At 47.6% G+C, this 24,254-nt stretch overlaps 1 protein-coding gene across 1 annotated transcript in view; it reads right to left on the reverse strand.

The window, feature by feature from the left end:
• The window catches only part of LOC149351197 (annulin-like), an 80,951-nt gene that overhangs the window by 50,907 nt on the left and 5,790 nt on the right, over nt 1–24,254 (reverse strand). Inside the window, 5 exon segments of the mRNA XM_089580492.1 lie at nt 6,325–6,588; nt 9,372–9,587; nt 17,171–17,392; nt 19,827–19,985; nt 22,142–22,423. Coding sequence (XP_089436618.1) covers nt 6,325–6,588; nt 9,372–9,587; nt 17,171–17,392; nt 19,827–19,985; nt 22,142–22,423 — 1,143 coding nt within the window.

Below are 24,254 nucleotides of genomic sequence, written 5' to 3' on the forward strand. Positions count from 1 at the left end.
GCCCGTGCGTTGTGCGGCCTGTCTAATCAACGCAGCAAGCCGCCAGGTATGCGAGAAATCATTTCGCGTGGTGACGCGAACAGCAATGGATTGAATGTACTGTTTTTTTTTTTTCGGGAACAAAAGTAGATCCGACGGAAAACGCGGCTATTTGCCTTCTTCGTTACTAGTCATTGGAACTTACTATTAACCATCTTGAAAAGGGCAGTTGATCGCGATTAACTATAATGCTTCGCAAGATTCACGAATGAATGTTCATTTCCGTGCTTTCTACCTTAATATTACCGGAAATAAATTAACTAGACCACTTCTGAGAAGTCCCACATGTGCAGCTGGCGTGTGGGCTGCGTTCGAATTAGCGAAACCGGAGGCAAGTGCATGAGACGAGTGCATGAGCTAATCTACCGTAAGCGTTCGATAGGAACCTCATGAAAGCCACCGCCAGCGTAAGACTGTGAAATTCCGCCGGCTTTCATGCACACCAAAGGATATTCACTTCCACTCTATCTAGCCTTTTGTAATTGCTATTGCGCACTAGCGCGCCAATAGCTGCGTGGAAAAAAGTGCGCACCGGAACAAATCGAGTGTTCTTGGCGTATGTCGGTGAGACGAGTCATCACAAATCAGTCGCCGCCAGAAGACAGCACCGCCGAGGCCTGACGCGTAGCTGTAATCCAAGCGCTACGTGCTGCTAGTGCGGCGCACCATTCGGCACGCCGCGACGCGCGCTGCATCCGTCACCACATAACAAAAGGGACCGGAGGAATTTCGCGCCCACATGAACCGCGTCTGCGTGCTGCCCACGCCAGCTTCTCCGCAGCACGACGTCATGGCTTGCCCGCGCACATCAGCTGCGACTTATTAAAAATGCTTTCGCCTGCATGCTGCCAGCGAGGATGCCGTCACCGCGATGGCTTTGAAATAGGCGTGGGAACAAGGTTCGCATCACAGTTGTGCACCGTCGTCGTTAATCAGAGATGATTAACCGACAGCCTGCAGGCTGTAATGAAAAGCTACTCATGCACTGTAGCGCGAAGGACAAGGATTAAGCTTATGTACACCGTACGCGCTTGTTACAGTGAAGTTTAGTTTTGCTTTTAGGATCCAGTTCGCGCCACGTTCGAAGCTCGAAACTTTCAGCGCCATAATAAGAGACGGTGCCTGTAAGAGTAATCAGGTCTTTATTTTTATTATTTCATACGTTTTTGGCTGCACGTACAAACTTTACCAACAGAGCGAATATCTAATTTGTTTAATCTTCCGCAGAACGGGAGTAACGAGGCAGTACAGATGTCTCCAGTGCAGACTCCTTGTTATGAAAAAAAAAAAATTACTTGTTAGTTGGATAAAAACTGTTCCATTTCGCAAATTTCTCTAACAGTTTTTTTTTTTATTGCTTTGCCCGCTGCTACAATGCTTACACCAACAAGAAAACACTGCAGCTATAAACTTAATCAGAGAGGAGAGCTCGGCTAGTAGGCTGTTCAGCATATCATAAAGAGACTAGAACTTCAGACGCGGAACAAGAATTAGAAGGGAGGACGCAAATTTTTTACTTCGATGAAAGGCACATAAGCCGCCGCAGTGGCTCAGTAGTTATGACGCTTGACTCTCGCCCGAAAGACGCGGGTTTGATCCCCGCCGCAGCGGGCACTTTAGCATTTCGAATACGGCGTCCCTCATAGGTTGAGTCGTTTTGGGGACGTTAAACCCCGGCTCGCCGCGGTGGCTCAGCGGTTACGGCGCTCGGCTGCTGACCTGAAAGACGCGGTTTCGATCCCGACCGCGGCGGCCGAATTTCGATGTAGGCGAAATTCTAGAGGCCCGTCTACTGTGCGATGTCAGTGCACGTTGAAGAACCCCAGGTGGACGAAATTTCCGGAGCCCTTCACTACGGCGTCCCTCATAGCCTGAGTTGCTTTGGGACGTTAAACCCCAATAAACCAAACCAAACCACGTTAAACCCCAAAAAATCGAAACCAGATGAGCTTGGTTGCGAAAAGACCAGTCGTTTTAGTTAACGGTGATACATGCATTTCATACATTTTTGTTCATGACATGGCTTACAACACAGATGAGTGGCATAATTCAGAATTTGTCTTCCGTATTAAGAGTGCAAGTTTTGTTTTTGTGCAAATTCGGGCACATTTATTGCTATTCATTTCCAATGCCAACATTCTGCGATATTTTGTTATGGCTCAAAAACCGCATCTCAGATACTCTAGAAACCACTATAGTTTATTCTTTTGAGCTACTTAGCAATAATATTCTCGGTACTCCACTATTTGGCATAATTAGATGCGTTTTTTTTCAGTGATTTTTTTACTTGACGAACATCTAATTAAGCCCATACGCTAGTATGCAAAATGTTCCAGAACTAATTCTTCCTCCTATTAAAGCGCTCCTCGTTACAACCTCGGTATCTCAAGCTCTTGGATCGCAGTGAATTGTTTATAAAACACTTCCAGCTATAGCCACGGAAAATTGAGAGGACAGAAATTTTGTGAATTTTGTGGCAGTTTGAAAGTAACATGATGGAGCTTGATATTCTGGTAAAATTTTTGAATACTAATTCTGAGTATCCTTTTTTTTTTTCTACACGCATTCGTCTAGCTAACGCTTTTTCGATAATTCGTTCCATTTTGAGAAATTACGCCAGATTACTGTTTTTCGAGCAAACGTTGCATGCACCACCTATTGCAAACTGAAGTTCCCTGGCCGAGGGGCCTGTGACTTTACGTCTGGTGGCACGGCGACACAGTAAGCGCTGCCAATAGTTAGCTCAGCTATTGAAGACGTGTAGAAGGAGTTCCACCCTTACGAGCTCACGCCAGCAAATTAAGTTGGCTGTTTCACCAGCATACGCGTACGACCGAACTCTGGCCATGGGCGGTTAGGCCTGGTAACTTTTGCAGCAGATGCAACGGAAAAAAGTACGGCCAATTTCCATAATACGGCTACTCTACTTAGTAGCGCACACAATGACATTTCTTGCTTATTTTGAAGCAAATAAAAGAGCATTGAATAACCTTTGACTCGAGGGCGTGTTTGTGTTCTTCGCGTACTGCAATTTTGTACAAAATTCTGAACGAAAGCAAACTTGCGGGTCATTCTGCCCAAAAGAAAAAAAAAGTCCGGCTGTGCTAGCTTCGCAACGGGGTCAAGAAAGAGGGACCAGTCGAAAGCCTGTGACTGTCTCAAAGCGTGTGGAGGGCACCAGAGTCAACGGAAGAGAGACCAAGAGAGAGAGAGAGAGACTCGGAAAGGAGGGGAGTGTAGGCCATAGGGTGTTGGTGCAAGACTACGTTTGTCCACTAGGTCCTCGCAGCCTGTCTTTGCAGGCGCGCCGTCGCTTCGTCGCGAAATCATGCCTTCCGAGAAATACGCGTGCAAGTCCTGTACTTGCGACCACCTAGCTTCCTCTTCGGTGAGCTACACTAGCTGTGACTGGAAGTTATGTTCACATTTCTTTTTATATTTTACATTTATTGAAGTGTTTATAAGTGGAGCGGTCAGAAAAAGAGGATGGAAGGATAGCCCAATAGTCATGGCGTTTACCGATGCTTTTCAGAAAGCAGCTGTGACATGACACACAGATTTAAAAATGTATTATATCAAAATTGACGCTCTCATGCATATCTGTTCTTTTTATTACCCCCAAACACTTTTGCATTCAAGATACTAAATTTCACGAAAAGCGGCGGGCATGTTAGAAACTACTAATCCATAGGCTTAGTTTCGAAATAATTTTATCAATTTTTCGCTTATTTGGGGGGAGTAAAAGGTTTCTCGTGAGTTCAAGCTACAAGTGACTAGCCATATTGTAATTCAAGAAAATGATTTAGTCACAGGCGACGATAATAAAAAGGAAATTATCTTTTTTCCTCGTCTTTCCTTTTTCTCCTTTTACCATTTCACCTCAAAGGTGCTCGAAGGAATCGCTGTAATGACTTCTTCCAAACCCCCCTTTTTTACTGGTACTTTTACGCCGTCGGCGTAATCTTAATTTATGCACTTTTCTTAAAAGCTATAGAAAAATCTACCAATAATTGTTTTTGAAATGAACGCTGACTACATGCAATATAATGAAGCACACAGTCATCAGTATGCCTGTCTAGAAAGTCGAAACACGCTGTAAAGTTTGCGGAGTGAGTGGCAGCCCGTTCTAAGAAGTAGCCGCTGCAAATAAAATTATTAAGAAATAGGCAAGCACGGCTCCGTGACCGGCTTCCGTTTATACCGTTGCCTGGCTGCTTTGTCACACACTCTTTCGTCCTGCAGATGACGCAAATTCGGCGAAAAGTACAATGCCAGAATGACGTCTCCTCCGCAGTCATTATGAAAATGAACGCATCGAGAGATAAACTTTCCTCTGTTGTAACATTGAACGTGTGAATACTTTCACTGCAATCGGTAATCAAATATTTTTATTTTTTTTTTCTTTTCAATTTCAGTTCGGGTTCACACCCGTCGGTGTAGACCTCTTTTGTAAACAAGTCGAAAAGTGCCACCATACTGGACTCTGTACTGTGCTCGAAGGGCATGAAAGAGTTGAGTATTATGCTCTCCCACGCTTCCCCACAGTCCAAAAAAAAGGTTCCTCCAAGGGTCGTGAAAAAAAAAAAAACTTTAGTATCGGCTCGAAGGTGGTGTGAATTGTAGAAAAATTAAAGCTCAGGACGCTGCTGTCGGTTCGACACATTGCTCGTTGAAAGCAAGGACACTCATTTTTTCAGGTCATTGAAACTATAGCTTTGACACCAGTAGAGGGAAAATTCGGGCTGGTTGGTAAATTTTTAAAGAACTGGGTAAAACAGCGCAACGAAAGAGGAGACAGGAGAAGGACAAACCCCAACGCTGGTGTTTGTCCTTCTCCTGTCTCGTCTTTCGTTGCAGTTGTTCAAAAAGCTTTGACACCCACATAATATTTTTCATGGCGGAAACCAGTAACATTAAAGCTGCAGAAAACAAGTATACTAAAAGCGTGTTTAGGTTGCGATCGACACGTCAACACCAGCGTGGCAGCCAGACCGACGACGCAGCCCACGCCGCGCCGGCCAAGCTTGCTTTCCCTAACAGAAGCTGTGCCATGCAGTGCAAGTCAGCCGTGTGCGCAGGCGGGACGTACAGCAGCCGACGTATGTAACTACACAAAGTGCCGGGCAGTAAAAAAAAAAGCATACAGTTGTGTTCCCAATGACCTTTAGCAGTAAAGTTGTGTGTTCTGGTGCGGAACGTGGAAGTGATGTCAGAAAGTATTAGTTCCTTCTGTAACTCTTTTACCCTTTTATTGCTCCTCTCAGCCCGGAAAGAGAGGGCTTCCCGTTAAGTGACCGCCTGTTCATTGCTTCTGTGGTTTTGAATATAGCCACAAAACACAGCTCACGCTTCGCCCTTTCCATGTCACCGCGAATGCAAGAGTACTTGCTTGAGATTTCTACTACAGCATAAGAATTTCTAATCGAAGTCATATGACTGCGAAGGCTTGTTAGCATGGGATTATTTTCACTTGCAGATTATTCATAGTCAAGTTGCATTGTACCCCGGAAGGCGCAACTACTTTATAAGGAGCTGAACACCACGCACAACAAGAAAACAAGTATGCGTTGCGTAATTTCTCAAAAGGCTTCCTGTATTGCTCAGACTGGCTGCGGTTGGTCCGCAAAAATAGCATTTTTATAATGAATCAACATAAACTTCGCATCAGTATAAGTCAATGAAGAAATTATCTTTCAGCACAGTGTGTCGAATTGTTCCCATACAGCTGTGATCGAGACGAAACGCACGTGAAAATGCTACTGATCACCTTTTCAACCGAAAACTTTCCGCCAAAGCAGCGACCAGGTGAAAATATAGTGGGGACGCTTTCAGAACGATAACTTAATACCCAAACAGCGCGACACGCCAAGACAAACAGAAGAAGGAACGCCCACACAGAGCGCTTGATGCTCGCCTGTCTGTGGTTTCCTCTCCGCCGCCGTCTTAGCATGCGCAGCTTAAGCACAAACGGAGCAACATCATGACGCCATGGATAAAAAAATCCATAATCACCAGTGCATTACCACCCGTTCAGAAAGAGGCCACCGTAACCTGAGACATGGGTGAGGAAAACCAAGTACACCGTTTTCCGTCGCATTCTAGACCCTCGTATTTTCCTGTTACTTCAGTAACCCTGGGACAGAACGCGCGCGGTGACAGCGTTGTGTGCCTACAGTGGAAGGCTTCACCTGGAAGGTTTCACGCGTGCGGCGATTTTCAGCGATCAGCTGGTGCAGAAATCGCGGGGCGAAAAGCCGTTCCGCGGGGCGGCAACGAGGCACTCACCGGCCGGTGGTTTGGGTGCGACGGGAAGCAGCTTGTGGTCGGTCTCGGCTTCGCTGGGCGAGAACGAGCCGTGGAAGCAGGAGAGGACGCTACCCATGGCTCCCCGACGGCGCTGCTCGGCCGGACTGGCGCTGCTCTTTGCGTTGGATGTCGACTTGGCTGCTGACGAGCGCCCCCCGACTGAGACGGACCAGGGCGGATGCCGGAGCGCCTCCTCTCCGCTTCCGCCACCGCCGCCGCTGCCGTAGTCCTCCTTGAAGCAGGCTGCACCGCCAGACTCGCCCGTCAGGGACGCTTCCCCGCGTCACGGCGGCGAAGCGCGCAGCAGGCCGCATGGCGCCATCGACAGCGCGCGAATTAAGCTCTTACGTGTATACTGCGGGGCCACTTGAAAGTTTAGCCGGTATCACAGACATCTACTAGTCAGCGCTGCAGCCGTGCGGTCGTACAACCCAAAGGACGACATACGTATCTTTTACTCCGTTCTTCGCGCACAGATGCGAAGCTGCATCCTTTAGTATCTCTAAAGCTAGAATAAAAAATGCGTCTAGGATCTCATGTTATTATAGCAGTACTGCATAATTAAAGCCAAAGTCTTACCAGAAGAGCAGGAGTAGAGCGCAACGGCCTCAAGAAGGCAGTTTATGCATATATACGTGGCCGTATATATGTATGGACTAATTTCAGAAGTCGAATGCCAAGTGACGTGGAAAATGTTTGGATTAAATCCGCAAAGTGTTCGCGTGCATACGTTGTGCGACCGTGTCCCGCCAAAAGACAGCGAGAACAAAATGATTACTTTTGCGCACTTCTGCGTTCTCTCTACGTCGCGAGGCATTCGAATTGTAGAGGGTGTTGAAGTGAAGCCCACCAGTGACACTTCAAAAATGGGCTTTTTGAGGGATATGTATGTGTATGCCTTTGGTAGTATAGTGATACCCATGACGGAGGACGTCAGAAAAGGGGTGTATCGTGTTAAACAGAAAGCTGGTTAAATAAATTTCAATGTTCAATTTTTTAAACCATTACAGTTAGGCGTTTAGTTGGAATTAAAATTGTGTTGTTGGCCGTAAGTAATGGCCATATCAGTTTTCGATGTTCCGGAGATCCGTAATTCTTACCGCCGTTGCGTCGAGGGTAATTACAATTTTCCGCATCCAATAATATCGGATGTACTGATGGACTCCTGCAGTGTGTAAATTAGAACAAAATGCCTAACGGCTATAATTAAAAAGTCGGTCTGCAGATATTAGCTAAGTACGTGCAGATTAGCACACATCGCACATTTTACGACGTCCGCCCCCCCCCCCCCCCCCCCTCATCACTACGAAGAAACGAACGTTTTTTTTTGTCAAAACGCGTTTTTGTTTTAATTATTTAGTCCACCTGCATTATGGGAGGAGTTCACTGAAACGTCCTGTTTATTCTCACAGTGCACCTGCGGCTGCAATGCTGCGGCTAGTTCAGTTTGCCCATGCATTGTTCAGTGTTCAGTTTGTCGTTGCCTTGTCCTCCAATTATTTGAAACGTTCACGCGTGAATGACACTCCTCAAGCTGGGCTTCGAGAGACATGGCTTCTACCTTATCTTGAGCCATATTAGTCCGACTTGACGTGCAGATTCAAGGGGATATAGATGAGATATGATTTTTTCGTTGAATGCAATCATTTTCCCGGTCGAGTACTGATATAGACCTTCCCGCCTAAGTAAAGGCAGTTAGGACAGCATACACGTCCGCACGAAGTACCCAAGCTCTCAACATCCTTTGAAACCCATAACATTTCATCTTGCGTAAGGAATAATTTGTCATGGCACAGTTTTCCTGGCACAAGACGAAACAGTTTGCGAAGCCACAGTTCAGAAAAATTTCGATGTGGTGCGCCATGAAGTAGTAAAATCTAACCTAGGAGTACAAGCTAACTGTCTTGGTATGTGGCATGGACAAGCCAAGTCTTAAAGCAGAAAACTACAGTGTTATTAGATTCGCTTTCAAGCCTGCATTTCCGACTCCTTGAGAAGTGCTATTGAGCCCAACTAAGGCGCATCGTGCCAGCAGCAGTAACGGGCAACTCAGATACACTCGGCGTTATACGGGTAACATCGCCCGCAACCACATTGGTCACCCGTATTCGCCTCAGCCGTAAAGAAACACTAGCTATGGAGTTCCCGCAGACCCAACCGGCTCCTACGGCCGACCTGGCCAGAGCGTGCGCTCACTCTATTAGGACCGTGTGGTGGCCAGGGTCTGTTCCGGATGGTTCGTCATCGACGCACGGCTGACCGTTGCATGGCGGGTTGCTGGTCTTCTCTTACTGCCGCTACATGTCGAGGACGCCCTGGGCTGGGACCTGGGCCCTCAGGAACCGCTGGGGCGCGTGACTCTGCCGTCGTCGCCGCTGCCGCCGCCACCACCGCGATTTTTTTCGTATTGTGTGCGCGCGCGACTCGTGCGCGCGCTTGAGGGCTCGTCTTCCTCCACCTCGCCAGACGCTGACTGTTGAGCCGCTTTTCAAGCCGGCCGACGAGCGTATCCCCGGCGTAAGCAAGACACAGAAATTTAGCTTGCCCTGTTATTTCCTTCGCCGTCGTATTAGAAAAACAGAAGCACTGTGTGAGCCTGTCGGTGTGCTAGACCTCAGGATGGTTCGGAGAGGAGTGCACCTGCTCGGCTTCCAACCTGCGCTGGGAGTGCCAAGCCCACACATTCAAGAATAATAGTAGTCTTCAGGTTAACAGTGCGCCTTTGTTCATGTTATGAAAGCTGCGAGTTCGTACTATACAGCCTGCTCTCCACTTCACAATCGTAGCCTAAAAGAAAACTATCTGCATCTTAACACGAATATTACGAATATTGATTAATGCGCGCTTGAGCAGCAGCGCATAGCTTCGGCCGCTCACCCTCTGGGGTGTCTCAGTGGCTTTGGAGTTCGGCTGCCGAGCCCAAAGGTCAAACCTCGGCAGTGACAGCCGGATTTGCATATCATCGTCTCTCGTGGGTAACCTCACAGTGAGGTTCTGTCAAGAGGCGCTTTAAGCGCTGTGCTCACCTTGCTCGGGGAGGTGTACGGGTTCGGCATCGTCGTCGTAGAACGTGGAGTCCTCGGACTCGGGTTCGCGCAGGAAGTTGTACTCATCTCGCATTCCGCTCTCGAATGAGTCGTGCATTTCTTCGGACGTAGCGCTGTCCGAGGCTGGCGCAGCCGTCGGCTGCCGGCTCCGGTAGAGGCCGTACCCCATCGGCGACTGGATCGCTGCGAGGGGACCTGGCCAGGAGCATGGTCGGGTCAGGAAGGAAACGAATTGTCATGGTGTCGTGGCACACTGTAAATCTTTCTCGCGATTACCATTACGGATTGTCGCACTGATGTAGATACGGGAACCGCAGGCATAGGCCAGCCTAACCCCCCTCCATGGCCCCATGCGCATCCCGCGAGAAGGGCGCGCCCATAAATGTTTCCAGCAACAGCTTGTAAGCACTTGGTGAGGCCGTGGAATGCATGTAAACCACTTCGACAAGACAATCAGGGATGTTCCATGCTGTAACCCAAAATTCCCTCAATTAGACCTCAAATTTCCTATTCCGGGTCCTTGCTTCCCTGGAGCAGCTTGAAAACATGCCTCGCTTTCCTGCATCGATGGATTTATGGATGTTAGGAGCATCCAGTTTGAAGCGGGGTGGTGGCAGATGCCAAACATACTCGGTACTTCTTTTTCTTTAGATTTCCCTAACCAACATGTCGAATTCAATGGTGTTATCTATAAATTCGTCATTTTCCTTTTCATATAAATTCTTCTGATTTTACGTTTGACCTGTTTTAATCCTGAACGCTAACCTTACGTCACCACCCTGCTTTTGAGCCACAAATCTTGCAATCACTTTTTCTTAACATGTATAACAAATTCACTCACATTACCTTTGTTATCTATAAACCTTAGGGACTCGGGGAGGGTGACTCTGCCCGTATCGACATGGATGGTGCCACATTCTAGTAACATATGTTGTATTGTTTCTGCGGATGTATCATACACTTCACATGTGTCATCTTCTTGGTTAAATTTCATTTTGTAGCTTCACGTTCGATGACATCCTGATCTAGCTGCAAAGAGTAAAGATAGTTGGATAGATGTTAGGAGCGTCCCCTTTGAAACAAGAGGATGGCAGATGCCACCATGCTCGGTATTCTTTTTCTTTATATTTCTGTAACCAGTCTGCGAAATTTAAAGGTATTATCTATAAATTCGTCGTTGTTTTGTGCGGTATTACTACTAAAGCGCAGTTTCCGATTTTGGTCATAAGTACCTACAAAAGTTTGCTGAACGCGAGTTCGAGGAAAAACGTTTATTGTTGCTCCACCTCGCTACACAGTTGCCTGATATTGTTTGAAGGTATTAAAGGCCTAAACGCTCCTTCCTCTGGTAACAATATCGTCACATAGTGGTGACTGCAGTCCGGAGAGCAAGAAGATGGCGAAAATGGCTTCCAAACAAAACTCTCTATATGGGCTGACTTGCGCCCGCAAAGAACTGAATGAGTCGGTTCCGGCGTAGCGACAAGCGTGCTCGGTGGTCGTCGAACCGAATGCCCGCAGATCTCGGCCGTGCTGAACTCAAAGCCAATAGCGAACCTTCGAGACAAAGCGGGCAAAGCCACTAGAACACTCTGGAACAATGCAGAATCCGCTCCACTCGAATGCGATTAATCGAGATAAATCCTGTCGCCTCCCGCGTCCCAAGCAAAGTGACAAAGCGGCGCTCCGGCAGCCTTGAAGAATGAACAAACAACTACTACAAAGATTCGTGGCAATATCAGGCGACTGAATAGCGAGGTGGAGCTACAATAAACATTTTTCCAAGAGCTCGTGTCCCACAAACTTTTCTCCCCGAGAGTATACATACGTCCCTGAAGTCTGCTTTGTGGCCGGCGGCCCACCGGGTTGTGGACAACCTGCCAGGTGGGTACACGTGGTGTGCATTCACCAGGGTGAAGGGTACACCTGGGCGAAGGCCTTCAAGGTAAATGCTTTAAGGATAAAGGAGACGGTTTAGCATGGATAACCCCGCAATGTAGCGCAGTAGCAGTAGTTATGGTGGGCACTTATATCCTTACCTGCTGCTAATGCGAAAGCATCCTTTGACATAAAGGCCTTCCCACTAAATGCCTTGTCCATAAAGACATTTGATTTAAAGGCCTTTATCCTTAGGGCATCTACCTTGAAGCTCTTCACCAGGGTGAAGGGTACACCTCGGTGAAGGCCTACATACATATATATTCTATTGGTATTAATGCGAAAGCATTACTAGTCCCATTACGAAAAAGCCGGCAGCGTGTGTTTGTTTGGTAGTGTGTATGTTAGTTTGAATGCTCTCAGGTGGTACAGAAAATCCCAGTAATGTCAAGAAAACTAGGGTGACGTCATCAAACGGCCGTACGACGCACACCGCAAAACGAGCACCGCCATTTCAGACAATCAAGTACATGTTCGTTCGTCCATATATACACTCCACTGACTGGCCTCATTGTGGCGACAGTTTTCGCTACTACACTCATACCAAAATTGTCAGCAACTGTTTGTTGTACAGCGTTCCGGGTGGTGTTAGCCGATTTCTCGATGCATATAGCTTACATATGCTAGTGAAGTTGGAGGCTAGCTTCCGATACGGATTCTAACCGACGATATATACGCCTTCAATTGTATGCCTTCCCAAACTCTTTACCTCCTCCCTTAAGGCGCGGTTGAGGTGTCCATCAATATGTGAGACAATTACTACGCATTTCATTACCTGAAAACCAAATTTCGTTTAAAAACTGTGACGCAACCGTTCGTCGTACGTCGTTGCGGGTGGTATCATATGATTTCTCGTTGCACATAGCATACGTCCCTTAGTCAGGTTGGAGGCTAGCACTCGAGAGCTATTCGAGACGAGTATCCGAGTGTTTCACTCGGACCTTTGTGGATTCAGGATATGTGGAGTCAGCGTTCGGAGGCGCGTCTTCGAGCGTTCAGCGCCATGTGACACGGGGTGGCAGCTATGCAAACTAGACACCATTGTCCAGATTTCCTGTGCTTGGTCGTAAATTTGGTAAACGTGAGACAATTTCGGTTCTTAGAATTCCCTGAAACACCGTAAAAAAATTCTATTTTCGCCAAATATTACCCCGCCCATTCCCTAAAGAAAGAAAAATTCCCCGAATGGAACATCACTGAAGTCGGCATTCCCAGTACTGCGAGGGTCAGTTCTCACAAAGTGCCCGCGACCGCGTATGAATGAATGAATGAATGAATGAATGAATGAATGAATGAATGAATGAATGAATGAATGAAAAGCGTTTGTTCAGAAACCTTCTCTGGCGTTTGGGTGAAGCTCCTAGTTCAGGGCTCCTATGGAGACGGCAGCAGCTCTTGTCCTGTCCGCCAGGCGTCGCTGGTCTTCCATGTTTGAGCTGTACAAAGCCTACTCCCTCTGCTCCTATGATGGGTTTTGTATATTGGGGACTGTCGTGTTGCGTTGGCAGCCCCACGAGGCGTGCTATAGTGCGGCTACCATCCCGCAGTGCATAAGGCGGCCCTATAGACCTCTTGCATTGCCCAGGGGGCGCTGCGAAAATGGTGCTAAAGAGCGCCCTCTGCCCTCGGCTGGGTAGTACCGGGCTCAGGCGTCTGCTTCGGAAAGCGCGTTGGCAGTACGGACCCGCGACTTTCGCTTGTGCTTTGCCATGGCCTACAGCGAATATCGGGCGCCGAAGATTTTTTTCAGGGCTGGCACGCTGTGTAAAGGGAAGAAATTATGCAACGCCAAGTACGTGTACTCTGTTCAAGAAATAAGCGGCGAAGTTTCAGCGCGGTGTCATTCGCAAGTGAAGAGAGTCGCGTACGAAGTTGAACTTCATGTAAGGTCTGCACGCTTCGAGATTCAAGCGCACCAACGCGATGAAATACTTGCAATATATGAATTCGCAGCAGCGCTAAACAGACATGTATACGGGACTGCTCGATCGCACGACGGTACACGCCGCGCCAGCACCGGTCTTTCAGCATGCCACGAAACTGTGGGCCTCCTGCAGTCTTTGCTGACTGCATCTCGCTAAACAAGTAGTCATGCCTGCTTTGTAGTAGCCGCCTTCTGTTCCTTCAGCAAATGCTAAAATGATGCAATGCATATATGAGCTCGCAGCCGAATAACGCTGCAGCGCGAGCTCGTGCGCTGCGCGCTTGATGTCGTTTTCTTGCTGTATTAACACGTTTTGCCGGGCTAGTTGGTTAAGCATCTTGAATAAACAACGCGAACGAAGACGAGCACAAAAGACAAGCGCTGTGTCGTCCGTTTTCTTGTCTTTTGTGCTCGTCTTCGTTCGCGCTGTTTATTCAAGATTCTTGATGTAGCTTTTCATCCTTAAAACGACCTCGCTCGAACACGTTCGCTGTTATCAGTGATTCCGCGCTGCCACATACGTGCTGGTTTGAGGTAGACAATGTGCACATTTCACTCTCGACGCTGGGCTGCTCGTAGTGCGCAGCGAATTCGCCCCCCCCCCCCCCCCCCCCCATTTGTGGTCATTTTGCACGCAACTGGCCACCTCACCACGTTGCACCGGTCGAATCGTCAATTGTCTCAGTGGCCGCGGGTCTCTAGTCGTGAACCACCAGCATGCCTGCTGATATGCCGATTTGCCTTAATAGTGATTATCTGAGAGATGTTGACATGACATAATTATACCATGCATTTTTTTTTTGTGCTCTTTGATGTGTTGTGCATTCCCTTGATATGATCTCTGAATTATGCTGTTCGTTTCTCACCTTTTGCTGCTTGCTCTGTTGCGCATTCCCTACTGTTTGGTGATTGTCATGGTACACTTTTTGCTGCTTTGCTGCTTGCTTGGTCCTATGTAGGGATGTACTAGACAAGTTGTGTTGTAGAATGCATAAATTCTCATTCTACGCCTGCATATGCGGCTGCTCGCTAAATATACATTTTTTGAGAGAGGTAAGCGCCAAAAGAAGACGAACACAAGGAGGATGAGGCCGGCTGTAGACCGCGGGGAAGATTGTAGGTACATATGAGGGATGACTGGTATTGTTTTGCTCGTTACCCACAAAGTGGCTTGCATATGCTGGTGTTCGGCACTGCATCCCACGGTTTGCCGTCCGGACTGCATGTGCAAAAAGAATGAATTTCAGCAACGCGGATAACCAAACAAACATCAAGGGAGGCGAAGCAGCCAGCACAACGCGAAGGTTCGCTTACTCAGTGCGTCGAACTGCAGCTATCCAGCGCGCCCGGCGCTCCGCTTCGTGAGACCTTGAAGGAAAACGGTGGAATTCGATATTGGGATTCAGACCTTCTTGCTCGTGGCAGCCCACGACGCAGCAGTAACGACGGTGATGCTTTTTCGAGACTGAGCGAGGCCTCTCGGGCGGATCGGCGTCGCCGATTCCTTCTGCTGCCTGCATTTCGTCATAAGGCACACGGAGCGTCGGTTTTCTCAAAACTAAGCCACGGCCGGGCTGCGGCGTGGTTGGTCACAAGTGACGAGCCTATTCGCACTCACAACAGAGCAGAAAAACGTGCGAATCCAAGCAAAACGCAGGCTAGAAAGGTACGCCGCCACAGCCAGCGCTCACTACTACCCAACCTGGTACTACCCAGCCAGCTTTTCCTTGCTGCCACCAGGCGCCGCCACGTTACCTCAAACTCCAGCGCAAGAGGCCTATAGGCTGCTGAGTGAATTTTTCTGAGGATGTGTAAATTAGGTTGGCTGGTTTCTGGAGTTTAACGTCCAAAGCGACTCAGACTATTATGGACACCGTAGTGGAAGGCTTAGGAAAATTTTGACCGCCTGGGGTTCTTTAATGTGCACTTACATCACACAGTGCATGGACCTGTCGCCTCCGCGAAAATGCAACCGCGCTCTGCCGGGTGTAAATTAGGGTAAATGTCTGTAGCCACGTTCAAGCGATTGCCTGTTCTTCTGGGATCTGGCTATGAGGTGAGAACAGGGCCATCGTCCACACGCGATGTTGTTGCAAGATACCACTATACGCCGGAACCACTGGTCTGTGTTCTAGCGGGTCCTCCGCACCTCGGTTCGTGTATCATCGGGCTACGGTATCGGCTGCGCAGTTGCCAGCCAGGCCGATGTGTCCTGGTGTCCATGTAACTAGGTGCTCGCCGATGCCGGCCGTGGGCCTTACCGCATGATTTGGAGCGCTGGCTTGCTGATCCTACCCCTAAGATAAGTCCGGCAGGCCACCTAGAAGTCCGTCACTATAGTGTAGAGAGTGTCCCTCCTGGAGCCTTCGACTATAGCGAGGGCAACGGATACTTTCTCCGCTTTCGTTGGGTTGTCGTAGTTGGCGGTGACGGCTGCGCTGGTGATCTCCCAATAAGTGAGGTCGACCATCGAGGCTACCGCCGCTCTGATTCCTGGGTAGTTGGAGGCGTCTATGTTGACCGTGTCTGCCCTTCCTATCTGGCGTTTCTTCAGGATCCTGGCTCTTGCCTCCCTACGCCCCTTGTGCAGTTAAGGGTGCATGCTCCGGAGGAATGGCTGGACCGAGAATGTCCTACCTAGCTCATCTGGGATCATGCCTGTTTCCTGAATTTTTCGAGAACTGTCAGCATAGTCCAGCCTAGCCAGCAGGGCCAAGCCCGTTGCGGAGAGGAGTATGCGCCCCTTCTGTGCTATAAGAGGCGCCTCCTGGTGTTCGGCGAAGGCATTATGGATGCTTAATTCTAGTAACTTCTGAGTGGAGGTGCGTTTGGGTAGGCCGAGGTGCCGCCGTACAGGCTTCCCTTAACTGGGCATCTCTTTAATCGATGTCTCTCCGGGTGAGGCACTGATAGGGCAGGCTATATGTGACCCTGCTGACCACCTGAGCTCTGACCATGCAGAGTGCCTCTTTCTCTGAGTCCCCTCTTCCTGTTTCTCACTCTGGTGATCGTCTTAGTTAATGGGCCGGTGGTTTCGGCATGTCGCTTGAGTGTATAGTCCGCCTTGTGGTCTGACTGAAGCAACATTCCCAATATTCTTACAGTCGGCACTTCTCGCACGTCTTGCCCCTCAATGGTGATGTTGAGGGATTGGCTTCGCTTGTCGTATTTGCAGCGATGGATTCTGATGACTTCAGATTTCTTCAGCCGCATAGGAGGCTGATCGAGTTTTTCTGACGCAGTAATTAGGTGCCTTCTCAAAGCTTGCCCAGAAGAGAGAACAAAGGCGATGATAACCGCGTTCGTTTGGAATGGGTTTTCGCACTTTGTAGTATATAGCAGGCTCGCGGATTACGATGAAAGGTGCACCAATGAATCTGTATGCCGAGCAACGTGGCAGCAAGCAAGGGGGGATAGTTTCACTTATGTTGACAGGGTTTGTTATTAAACAAAAAAGACACAACGTGCGATATCAACAAAGAAGGCTGCGCGTCAGGAAAATTACTCCAAGCTGCACACTTGAGAACCCTCCTGTTTCTGTAAGACAGGGGAGGGGGGAAGATGTGGTAATGCCGCGAAATTTTCTCAAGTTCAGCATTTTTTTTCATCACCGTTCGTGCATGGTAAAGATTTTCGTCTTTCATTGCATGGGGCGAATTTCCTTGCCTTATGATCCTGACTTCTTTGTTTGCGAATGACCGAAGCCACACATGGGAAATTTGGCAGTGCTAAGAACTGTTCTCAACGATGCAGGTTTGTTATCTAGAGGGTTCTGCATAATGTTCTGAGATTTTACATCACAATGTGACCATGAGTACGTGCACGTGTCGGTGCACGTCGGTGTCAAGCGTTCCCTATGCTCTTTTTTGAAGCTCTTCGTTCCGGAGCTCGCATCTTCCCACCGGCGTTCACTCACCAGCGGCTCCCTGGGCTTCGCTCACGAGCTGCGCCAGTAGCTGGCAGGACTGCATCTGCGCACGGCAGACGGCGCACAGGCACAGATGCTGCAGGAAGCCCAACTCGCCCTCGGGCGTCCCGATGTCGGTCGAGTTGCGGCGGGAGGCTTCCTCAGTCACTGCCGGCAGTCGCGGCCGCTGCCGCGGTTTCCCATACGGCAGGCTCGTGCGCCCGGCGCTCCCTGCGAAAATCGTTGAACCCGTACCACAATGAGTGCGCTCTGACATTAAGCTCTTTGGACCGCACTTCCTGCTACCTGTAACGGTCTGTTACGTCGCTGCAGAAGTTAGCGAATACAACTGAAATGTCGCGTTTAGTTGAAAGCGGTCGAAGAATTCTTACTGGAATTGGTTTTTAGCACAGAAAGACAGTAAATGAAGGAACGAACTTGACAGCGCTAAACACCAATTCCAGTAATGCACCAACTAGCCTGCAAAAGCGTTCTCGAAAAGTTCTTCCTTGTGTGTTCATACACCTTTCCTCTGCTTGCTCACGACAGTTATGAAACATTCCCTTTAGACTCTTGCAAACGAGTAAGCTGACGCTCACAACACTCGAGCACTCAACTTTTCAGTGCTTTGTTTAGCTATTGTGGACTAGTGATACCAACTTGTCCAGACCTGTGCAGACGAACAATAGCTTTCTGATTATCTGTGCATGAATGCTGTCCTCTTCATGCATATGCTGCCATCGCGCATTCACGCTCTTTCTCTTTTTGTCGCCAACGGCTGAAAGCCAGTCAGAACTCGAGGCATCGATCAGACCATGCATATTTTCTAATCTGCTGTCTCTCTTTTGGTTTGTTCATGTTTTTGTTTGTTTTATGTTCACTTTGTTTCCCTTCGGCACACAAAATTGAGCTCTTCTCCTTAATGCTACTGCCAGTTCGACAGCTAAACCCAGTTGTTATTTTACCACAGACCTTACCACGACGAGAGGCTATACCCTTGTGTACCGTCTCAGGGCTGCCGTTGCATTGACGAACGCGTGTTCATTACTCATTAATTGCAAATGGACAGCAACCCTGTTTCTTTGGGAGATGAAATGTTTGGCAGCCACCTATTATTAATAAATGGTTCTAAAACTCAGCTTCTGATTGATGTCATCGCAAGTGGCTTTAGAGATGGTGCTACCCTTTACACTTCTCAAAACCAACAGCGGCCGGTTACCCCGATCGTTGCTCGCTTAATCCCAAGTGCACGCCTCTTCTCTTTCTTCCTTTCCTTCTTTCTTTCTTTCTTTCTTTCTTTCTTTCTTTCTTTCTTTCTTTCTTTCTTTCTTTCTTTCCTTCTTTCTTTCCTTCGTTTTCATTCCTTCCTTCTTTCTTTTTTTCTTTCTCTCTTTCCTTCTTCCTTTTTTCTTTCTCTCTTTCCTTCTTTCTTTCTTCCTTTCTTTCTTTATCTCTTTCTTTCCTTCTTTCTTTATTTCTTCCTTCCTTTCTCTCTTTCTTTTCCTTTCTTTCCTTCTTTTTTATCTTTATTTATTTATTTATTTATTTTTCTGCCATTCTCCCTCTCTCTTTCTTTCTTTCCTTCTTAGTTTCTTCTTCTTTTCTTCCTTTATTTCTTTCTACGTTTTTTTATTCCCTTCACAGATAAAGCAGTCAAAAACACCTCTGGTCGATCTCCCTGCCTTTCCTTAGCTCTGCTATGTATCACTCAACTCCTCTTGCTAATCAGTTGCTTCAGAAGCGCACTTGTTCCGTTTTCCTAAAAAAAAAAAGATCCCCTCTTTTTCTGTCTTGTGTGTGTTTTATAGCGCATAATATACTAAGGCTATCATGCGTCAAACTCAAGGTAAAAGATCCGGACTAATGGAGTATCTTCAAGCTATTACATTTTTTGCAAGGATCATAACTTAGTACTGTTCCCTTCCGAATGAGAAATTATCAACCCTTTCCCACTTCACGTGGGAATGCCCCAGTCCTCCCCACAGTACCCCGGGCCACTCTGACAGCTACGGCAAATGGAGCCTTGGTCTAAGGGCTCCACCTTCCGGAGGCTTCCGTCCAACCTTTGCTCATAACAGAAGTTGCTTTTCTCTCTCTTATCAACGCCATCTCCATTTCGAACCCACAGTGAAGCATAAAGATACCGAATTTGTTGCGGCTCTGAATCTTTCCTTCTTCTGAACACAAAACTGCGCAAAACGCTAATGCTCAGCCTGCGCATGTGTCTATGCTCTAGGTCAGGGGTTCTCAAACTGGGTTCCGCGGAACACAGGGGTTCCGCGGGCTGTCTTTTTGTGTTCCGCGAGAACCCTCACTGGCCCTGACCCGGCAGCTGATATGAGACTGGCTCTGAGTGCTGCTGAGCCACGCTTTGACTTGCTCTCAAAAGGGAAGCAGTACCACCCATCACATTAGTATTTGTATTAATCGGTGCAATAAACATTTAACTTTTGCAACTCTCTCTTTGCAAAAATGCACTCCACAACATTGCTGGTAAGTGAAAGCGGGGTGTGTGTGTGGGGGGGGGGGGGGGGGGGGGGGGGGGGGGGGGTTCCCTGGAACTTATTGAAGGCTTTTGGGGTTCCTCCAAGCAAAAAAGTTTGAGAACCCCTGCTCTAGGTGTACGCATCACCCCGAATATGTAATGAACTAGTGAGGGGCCCACCTTTAGAGCACAGACACCACGGAAGAAAGTCGAATGGCTTCGGCTTGGTGACTTTCGTTGACTTTCCGCCAGACTCTGCTGCGCCCGTTTGACCGTCCTTGTTTTTCAACTTGGGCTTGGAAGTGTCCTTTCTTCTTGGAATTAGAGGGGCTGCGGATCCTGCATAAAAGTGATTCTGGCGTTTTACCACCTGTTTCCACGCTCAGCGTTCATAGAGACGCATGTCATCTGTAAAAGTCTTTAATACATGCCGAACTAACAGAGGAGTAGCCGAAAGGAACTGTATAGAATTATCTAGCAGCGAAAGCAGACTCCACTGTGCATCTACTGTGCATTTCAGCGTGCATGGAATGATGCCATTGTAGGTGTGTCAAGAAAGAAAAAATAGGTGCATTTAAACTGGTCGGTTGAAAATCGGCAGTTAATCCCTCAGTTGCTGGTCTTCAAAAACATTTAGCTCTTCTCTAAATTACACTAGTTCATGGTCAACAGAGCCCCAGATTTCTGAGCAGTATAAAAATACGTTTACTTTCAAGACACCCGCAAACTACTTCGCGACACACACGTCGCACATTGATAAGTACATGTCTAGCAATTTACTCTTAGGGCCATTGCATATTTGTGGAACAAGCGACTTTTAATCCTGTGGACATTAATAATAATAATAACAATTTTTATTCATGAAATATTTGCATAATTGTACGGGCACGCCAAAGCCACAAGGGGGCTTGTAGAATGTTACCTCGTAGCAGCGACAATCCAAGAACACAATATGCACGTTAAGAAAAACAGAAACAAAAACAAAAAATATACAAAAAATAGAACATATGTACAAGTGCACCAAAAGCTGGACGCTAAAATATACAATGCATAACCAATGAACCAGCTATAAGTACGCAATATATAGGGAAAAATACTCTAAGAAAAATTTAAGCACAAAGCTTGAAGCTCTTCTGGTTATAATTTTTGTAGGGGTAGTATAACATTTCTTAGTTAAGTGCGTGAGGTCAAAGAGGATACATAATCTGGAAACTCATTAAAGATAGGAGGTACATAATACCATCTCGTTGCTTCCCCAAAATAAGTGCGTATTCTTGGCACAACATAGCGCGGTATATTTCTTAATTCTGTAGTGTTAGCCGTTTTAATATTATGAGGGCTTTCTCAGACGTGTTTTAAAACCACTATTTGCTTAACCAAGTTGCCAAAGGCAGGGAGTCCTGTGGTTTTAAATACACCTTCTAATCGTTGCTTATCGGGTTTATAAAGTACACTTTAAGCAATGTTTTCAAGGCTCTATTTGCTCTATTTTTCCGCGTGGAAGAGCAATTATTGAAACTGCGCGTATCATATCTTAAAGCCTACATCCCAGGGGCATGCGCACCTAACTCTCTAACTGATGAAAACATGAACTGTTTTATATTGTAGAGCAGGCATGCGACGATACGAAGTCTCTTAGACACATGTTGCATGTATGTATTCCAAGTGAAGTCATTATCAGCATAAATGCCTAAAATAAAACGCAAGCAACACAACAAGAGCTAGATGATCATTTAAATATATTGAGAAAATTGGAGCAATCCGATGTCACTGCTGTATTAGAGTTATGGAAACAAACAAGCTGAGTTTAAGCTGGGTTAATTTCTATTAGATTGGACTGACACCAATCGGATAGCCTAATAGCATGGAGGTACTGTATGAGAACAGAAGCTCTCATGTATGGTGACTTCGGTGTATATCAGTCACAACTCGTCAGTAACTCTCAACTTTTCTGTTTCTCTTTGTATATAAAAGCTTCTTATGATTCCAAGATTGCACTTGAGTTCTTAATTCGGTCGACACAGTTTTTCAGAGGATCAGTAACTACGCGATAAATTCTGGCTTCAGACCAGCCACACTGCCGACCTTATCGTACCGTCTCGCCCTGAGCTCTCGATTTTCTTCAGCTTAATCTAGAGACTTGAGGGGCCCAAAAGAGAAAACTTAACTGAACTATATAGGACGTGCGCTTTCCGAGAACTGCGCCAAAAATGGCGGCTATAAAGTACCAACCAGTCGCAACCATGCTCCTGCAAACGGTACTTCTCGAGAAACACAAAATGCAGGAGTCTTCGATATTAAGTTATTTTTAGGAGCGTGATACCTTCTGCACAGGGGACTCGGCGGTGAAGATAACGGCATGCATGGAACAACCGATTTCAGAAGTTAGCCCACTCCTGCAAATCAGTACGCAAAACAAACTAGCCCCGTTTCGAGAATCATTGACATTTGATCATGAGAGCAAAACACTGTCGCCGTTATAACTGCCATAGCACCTCGATGACCGTAGACGTGAGTGGAGCCCATGGACTCCCTGGACGAGCCGACGGGCGACCCCTGCGGCGGGGCGGGAAGTGGCGGCTCCTCTCCGCGCACCAGCAGCGGCACGTTCGCGTACACAGCGTCGCCGGCCAGGGGCTCGACGGTGGGGAACGTGCGCCGGGACACCACGTCCCCCATGCGGCGATAGCAGCCGTCGTCGCTGGCCACCGAGGACACCGATGCGCGCCGAGTGGGCCGCGGCGAAGGCTCGGCCGACGCCACTCCGCGCCTGCGGCCTGCACAGACCGAACGGGGCAGCCGCCGCTTGGATGCGCGTCGGTTTTTATTAATGTAGGAATGCATTTAACGGCTGCATTTTCACCTCTCTTTGCCCGCACATTTCGTATGTCCGTCGGTCCGTACACAGAACGAGAAAACTCGACAAAATAACTGGGCCCCTATGACTGTCGCGTGCAGGAAAATGGATTTGGTGAAAGAAAAGATTCAAAGAATATGCATGCATCGCAGCAACCGTGTCCGAAAAGCAACGACGCCGGCTACATCAGCAACAGATTCACCCAACTACCCTCTCCTTTGACCTGGCATGAAGGTTATGGGAGCTTATTAATGCGGAAACATTATTAGTCACATCAATCGGAAAATCAAGCATTTACCGTCCATGAGAAACCGACCGAAGCTCCCTCGTGACCTCATCACGTCCTCGGTACCGCATACATCACCAGGAAAGAACGAAAAATAAATTTTCTTCCGAAGTGGGTTCGAAGCCAGGCCAGGCCACTTCATTAGGACACTAGACCATCACCGCAGCACTACACCCTGTGCGCTAAACTTTCGATCGTTGTTGTTGCTGTTTTTGGCCTCATAAAATGGCAGGTACCCATAAGGGGGATTGGTCATGACCAGGCGCTGACTATCAGTTTTGTAAACATGAGGTTATTTCAAAAATTTGAGCTACTCACTTTCCGTGACAGAGGTGGTTGAGGATGGTAAAGGGGCTAATAAGCTTAAATTTGAGAGAGATAGTAAGAAAAGGAAAAAATAGAGAAACAGATATAGGAATAGCAAAAAACAGAAGACCGAAATTAATGGATAAAAGGGGCATAACGAAAGCTTATGATGGAAGACGTTTTGATAGAAGAAAATTTTAAACGGCAGAGCAACATTCCCATTGCTACGTCCAAGTGTATAGAAGAGCCAAGGGATAGAACAACCGCAGAAGACAAGCTCAAACTGAGTTTCTGAAATTGAACTTCTAACAGTCGCCTCCTCAGCGATGGGTAGCGATGACAATAGAGAAGGAAGTGATCTGCTGTTTCCGGCTGAGCACAATACAGACACAATGGGGATTCGGGCGTCGCGAACACATCAGCTTCGCTGTCAGTTACATTAAAGTAGTTCGCCATCGCCGCAGCCGAACACCCCGCGTGCATGCTTCTGCATTCGCAACACGCAAGTAGTCTTACGTGCCCTCCGTAATTTTATTAATGCAGGAATGCAATTAAGGGCTGCATTTTCACCTCTCTTTGCCCGCATATTTTGTCCGTCCGTCGGTCCGTCCACACCACGGGTGCAGGCAGAAGGGAGTGGATGAAAGAAAAGATTGAAAGAACAGACGCGCATCGCAGCAACCCCGTCCCCAAAGCGTCGACGTCGGCTACATCAGCAACAGATACACCCAATACCCCCTCCTTTGACCAACATGGAGGTCGTGGAAGCTTATTCAAAAAGTACACTTGCTCATGTAATATTTAACTTGCAATTAGTGCGACATTAACAACTTGCTAAAACTGCGATAATTTTGTACGCAGCGAAGCACGAGAAGGAAAGGTAGAATTTGCAGGATTTATATACAAGACACCGTACGAGAGAGAAATCTGACCCGCTCATGAATGCACAACACCCTCACGAAATAAGTGAAGAGGGACTTCTTGAAAACGTGGCCGCTTTTTATCTTTTTTGGTACGCGCAGAGTGCCTTTCATTGTGATGCGTTTGTTCTCTGTTGCGTTCGAGCATGCGTTCGTAGCCTCCCTCGCACGTGCTTTTTGTGCCCGCATTTGTTCTCTTCTTGTGTGATAGTTTTTGTGTGTCTGGTTGGCTCGTCGCG

This window comes from Amblyomma mixtum, chromosome 3 (assembly GCF_055824585.1).
Source record: "Amblyomma mixtum isolate Tamu chromosome 3, ASM5582458v1, whole genome shotgun sequence".
Taxonomy (NCBI): domain Eukaryota; kingdom Metazoa; phylum Arthropoda; class Arachnida; order Ixodida; family Ixodidae; genus Amblyomma; species Amblyomma mixtum.